The following is a 5,526-nucleotide window of genomic DNA, read 5'->3' on the forward strand; positions in this document are numbered from 1 at the left end:
ATAAAAAACAATTATTTGTAAATTTATATATATATAAAAAAAATAAAAATAAAAAAAGTAAAAAAAAACTTCTTAATGCAATTAACCCAAAAGATTGTGCGGCGATTAATTTGAATGCAATAATTAGTCAAAAGTCATAATTAATATTTTCAATATAAGTGAAAGAAAAGATACGCAAATATAATCGAAATGTTATAATATTTTACAAATTTTATGTAATAAACAAATGCAAAGCAAATCAAATTTTTAATGTAAGAAAAAAAAAAAGTAAAACTAAATATATTGTAAAAGATTAATAAAGACATTTGAGAAAACATTTGAAAAGATTTGCATTTTTTTTTTTTTCTTATCATCATGACGATCAATGGTAAGTAAGGCTTTGCCTTACTCTCCAATAAATGAGCAGCAAATAGCCGATGAAAGGCCACACCCCAAGTAACTAAGAACACAAAGCTAATATGTAAGTCTATCGTTAGGTCGAATCATAAGTAACTTTCTATGCACGTTCGTACAATCTATTGTTCGTATTTACCGACTACAAGTCACCAAAGCAGACAAAATTTTGTTTTCACTATATATAGGGATGACGATTCAGTTAGTCTTGTGGCAACTGCTTTATGGGGCGCATGTTACATTCCAGCATTTTACTTTGACCTCTGAAATGGAAAGTCAAAAAGTGCATATTAGAGAGCTAAGGCGACAGTTGAAAAAATATCCAGCGTATATCGTGAAGCGCTGATAACTAACCGATGGGGCAGTTAGAAATTGGTTTGTAAAATTCCATTCTGGAGATACGATCTTAAAAGACGGAAGGTTCTTCCGACTTTGACGAGAACCTTTTATATGCAATATATGAGCAAAATCCATGCGAAACAACAAGAGAAAGAGCAAAAAGGCTTGGAAGGGCCTTCATATACCCTTGTGCTACTAGATATGTTAAGTTAGTGCGGACGTATGTAACACGCAGAAGAGCTTAAGATGGACCCACCTACTAATCGATTCGCAATCAAAACCAAAATTCATCTAAGCTTATCCATCCGTCTGTCCGTCTGATATTTATCTATGTACACATCGCAATTTTTGAGATATTTTAATGACACTTGGTACAATGATATTTGACCCAAGGTCGAACGCTGTTGAAAACGGTTTGAATAGATCCACTTTTTCGACCACTCCCCATGTAATAGTCGTTATATGGAATTAAAAGCCGAAATAAATGATACAAGAACCAAGAATTTATTAGATTCTAGATTCTGGCAAAGTAAACGGTATATAACAATGTACATAAGTAAATTTAAAAAAAATATATATATTTCAAGGAATAGAACGATAGAAAAGTTAATCAATTCTGTTAACTCTTGAAGAATAAACAAATTTAAACATACAAGCATGCAAGTCCGTGTAAGGATAGAAAATAAAAGGTTTTATCGAACTTTAAAAGGAAAATTTCGAGCTCTAGGCAGAGATTGTAAGGTATTTTTATTGTATTTTGATCATAATTCATGCAAGTTGAAGGTGTGTAGATTCCCTCTGGAATCTTCTGAAAAACATGGGTATGTTTGCTACCGATTCATGCAATTTCCAAGCCAAGTGACGAGTGAAGCGTCCTGTCATATTCATGCTTTGATTACATAGGGTTTTTCCAGCGGAATCGTTCGTCATATCTCTTCTTTCCATGCCTCAATTTGAAAGTTTTCACGTAATCATGGAATACATATCGCTGCCTAAACAAAGTTTACATATAGTTTTTTTCTCACAATCCGTTTAAATTCAATTTCTCTGTTCTAGCACCAATCTAAAGGATCTAAAATCGAAGTGTTTGATTATAAATACATACGCTTGGGTACCTGACGTAAAAAAAAAAACCGAATCCTCAAAGTCAGCAATACGTAATGGTTAGGTATTGCCAAAACGAGTATAGATTGTGAAATAAAGAGAAACGGTCCGTAGTTCCTCCTCTAGACTGCAATTCGAATATCCGTTTAAAGAGAGAGGGAATTATAATCCTTGGCCGTTGTTATCCGAAAGGTCGAATACCAAAACTTAAAAAATTGTAAAGTACCTCGCTTCATAAACGAATCCGTATAATGGTACCGTGTAAAATAAAAATCTAAGAACACATGCAAACATTCACAATTACAAAGGTGAACTATTTTCGGGTTTTTGCTTTCTTGCGCTCAATAGTGTGGTGCCCCTACACTTTTTTTTACATTTCGATTGCATTCGTAAGTTTTGGTTTTTTTTTTTTTTTTAATTAAATTAGATGTATTTCATAACAAATACATTTATAAAATTTTATGCTAAATTTAATATAGTAAAGAGGTAAATGGTTTATTGCTTGAGTAAATTTTACAAAATGCTAATTAAATTCTTATACGGGCCTTAAAATTTAATTTATTTATTTCCTCAAAACTTCTTACTTACTGAAAAACTTAGTTTGCTTTAAGCTAACTTTCGTAATAATATGCGACTCGGTACGTGTAAAATAGAAATGAAAAGTGGCTACGTTTTTTACTGATGATTATTAACACCAAGCTTCAAGACATGGTTTTCATTTGTAATTGTATAAGTAAAAGCAAAATGGGCACTGATTATGAGAGTTCTTTGACTCCTCCTCTCGAAAAAACCGTTAGCTGGTTTTCTTTTTTTTTGCAAATGACAGCCAAGTGTCGAAAATACCACGATTTTGTCATGAAGCGAAGAAGAAGAATAAGAACAAATTTATTCATTTGTAATCATATGTCGCGAATTTTCTGGTAACCACGGAACTGTCTGTTAATCTTTCCTTTGTGTTAATTTAGGAACTTGCTGTGAACCTTTCCTTTCCGGTAACCACGGAACTTTATGTTAATCTTCTCTTCCTGTTAATGACGGCATGTTCTGTCAGCGACGGAATGATCTGTTAACCTTTGGAATTGTCTGCTAACCTTCCCTTTCCGGTAACCATCTGTTAACCATCGGAATTTTCCATTAAACCATCCCACAATTAATAAATAAACCTTGTCGTGCAAAATCGTATATAGATATAATTCGTAAAATGTTATTCTTACTACCAATACTAAGATGGGGTCAAGAAGCATAATTATTGAAATTATTACATTTATTAATTGATTACTAAATATCAATAACCATGCCCACTTTTGGACAAAGTCTTCAATTTATTATCTGTAGCTAAAGCTTGCGTATTTCGTGAGAAAACTAGAAAACTGCAAGAGCATCTCAAGGATGAATGTAAAAATACTGATACGACCGCAATTACCCAAACACTCTGCAATTCTTATTTATCCACCAGTTGAAGTATTAGGAAAATTGACATTGACAAATTATTGTCATATCGATTCTTTCTTTTACACAAACTTACAATTGATCCCTGTATAAAATTCAGTGAACCAAGAGGTTTTCCACATATGTCTTCCAGGCTGTAGGAATGTCGTCAATTTTTCGAATTCGGAAGTCATAATAAATTGATCAAAAATATAAGATGTTTTCTATCACTTTGGAACCTCCTTCGGAATCACTTAAACATTTTTAGGTATTGTCAAATTCATAAATTTAATCTATCCCTATCTCTTTCTTCATATCCTGCCCGCATTGTAATCGGGCGGCACCACTTCGCCTGGAAAATTCGCTCATTTTGTTAAGAATACACTAAAAGGTACACATTACTTGCATGCAAAGTTATAGTATTCATGAAAGCCCGCATATTGGAAGGTTTACCTTTCGTGATAAGTGAGGGAGAAAATAAATAGAACTATGTGGTACCAATTCTCTATCGTTAATTTTTTTACTGAAACGTTTCTACGAATTATTAATACATCATGGAATGTCTGATATTAAGTAGGGCCAAGAAATAAACCCATGTGGTTCTAATTAGGTCGACTTAATTTTTTTTTATTTAATTACATAAACAAATTTTCATCACAAAAAAAATTTACCATTAGGCTTTTTTGGCTAATAAGGGTTTACGTTTCATAAGAATCTTTATATGCGGTGGTATTCAGAGAATGTACCTACGTGATCCATAGTCGCTAAGAAAGACTTCTCCGTCAATTTACTATTATGGGCCAAGTTTCACCAGAAAATTTTGGAAATTCGATCTTTTTACCGTATAAAGGTTTACTTTCCGTAGGAAGGGTTATATGAGAAAGGGTTCCAACAATTTCCCCAGCTGGTGCAAAGTTCTCACGCCAAATTAGAATGCATAAATACTACCACTTAGCCACTTTTGTCGAGAAATTTTGAAAATTGCTATTGTTTGACGACTTTTCATAATATCACGTTGTATAGGGAGTGGTCGCAAGAGTGGATCGACTCGAATCATTTTCAATAGCGTTCGTCCTTTGGTACATGTCACTGTACCAAATTTCCTCAAAATATCTCAATATATCAGTTGGAAAACAGAGAAAATTGCTTAGATCATTTCCAGGGAATAAGTTTAACAATATATTCCAAATCAGTTTGATACTGAAATTTGCATACTTTAGGAATTAAATTTAAATCGCGAAATCGCCAATTTCTAGCATTTCTAGCCATCTTTTCAAGCAGTATTTACACAATGAGTTTTTTAACATCCGCATCCCTCCACAACTGAACTTAAATGTTGATCACTTCGTCTTCCCTTTAGGCTTGATCTATGCTTGACTATTTGACAAGCACAAAAAATTGACTGTTCCGCTTCTTCAACTTATGGTATCTGAGGTATTAATTAATACGGAAGAGTATACTCTATGAGTAGAGTGAGGCATGGATGTGCTCATGAAATACTTCTAGCATTCGTTCAAAAGCGAATACTCAGCTAAATTATTTTAGTTTGTTAACAGTATCTGAGCAAAATCTCTAGTTTAGTAAACATAAGAATACTCCACACAAAACCATTATGCATAGTGGAAAACTGTGACCAGCTTGCAGGGCGCATATTAATCTAAAAATGCTTGGCAGGAACCATGTCTTTTTCACTCTTTATCAAGTTTGATCTTCTTCTCATTAAACATAATCGCATGCGCGACGACACAATATCTTTAAACAAATTATACATTTAGAGTTTATTACTTTACTTTCTTATATCTTAAGCTATTATAACTGTAAAAAAGAAAAAAAAACACTTAAGTGGGCAGTTACCAAACTTTTGAAATCTTAACAATCAACGACCATAACAAGTTCTAACAAAATTTATATAAATAAATCCATGCTCGCAATCTTAGTGACTCATATTTAGAACTGACACGTCAGCGACAGAGTTGGTAGAGTTGGCTTGCAGATCGATTTCCAAATCGTCATCGCAAAACATTTTACGCATACGTTCTTTGTAACTGAAATGAAAGAAAGAATCAATAGAAAGTAAAGTTAGACAAGTAAGAGCATTGCACGCGGATAATATCGACTATTAAATATACTACGCTAATTAGTCTGACACAACACGATAGAATTCTTAGAAGCACAACACGATAGAATTCTCAGAGACATGCATTTCATGCAAACGAATTTATTCAAACATTCTCAGTTGTACGGAATTTGTATTTTCTCAGA

At 33.1% G+C, this 5,526-nt stretch overlaps 1 protein-coding gene across 3 annotated transcripts in view; it reads right to left on the reverse strand.

Moving 5' to 3' along the window:
- Positions 1-5,017: 5,017 nt before the first annotated feature.
- The window catches only part of LOC119636188 (cyclin-H), a 4,132-nt gene continuing 3,623 nt past the window's right edge, over positions 5,018-5,526 (reverse strand). For all 3 annotated transcript variants that reach the window (XM_038031404.1, XM_038031403.1, XM_038031405.1), the window contains exon 7: positions 5,018-5,309. In XM_038031404.1, the coding sequence (XP_037887332.1) occupies positions 5,198-5,309 (112 nt within the window). In that variant the 3' untranslated portion in view covers positions 5,018-5,197. The remainder of the gene's footprint in view (positions 5,310-5,526) is intronic.

Source organism: Glossina fuscipes, unplaced genomic scaffold, assembly GCF_014805625.2.
Source record: "Glossina fuscipes isolate IAEA_lab_2018 unplaced genomic scaffold, Yale_Gfus_2 28, whole genome shotgun sequence".
NCBI classification, from domain to species: domain Eukaryota; kingdom Metazoa; phylum Arthropoda; class Insecta; order Diptera; family Glossinidae; genus Glossina; species Glossina fuscipes.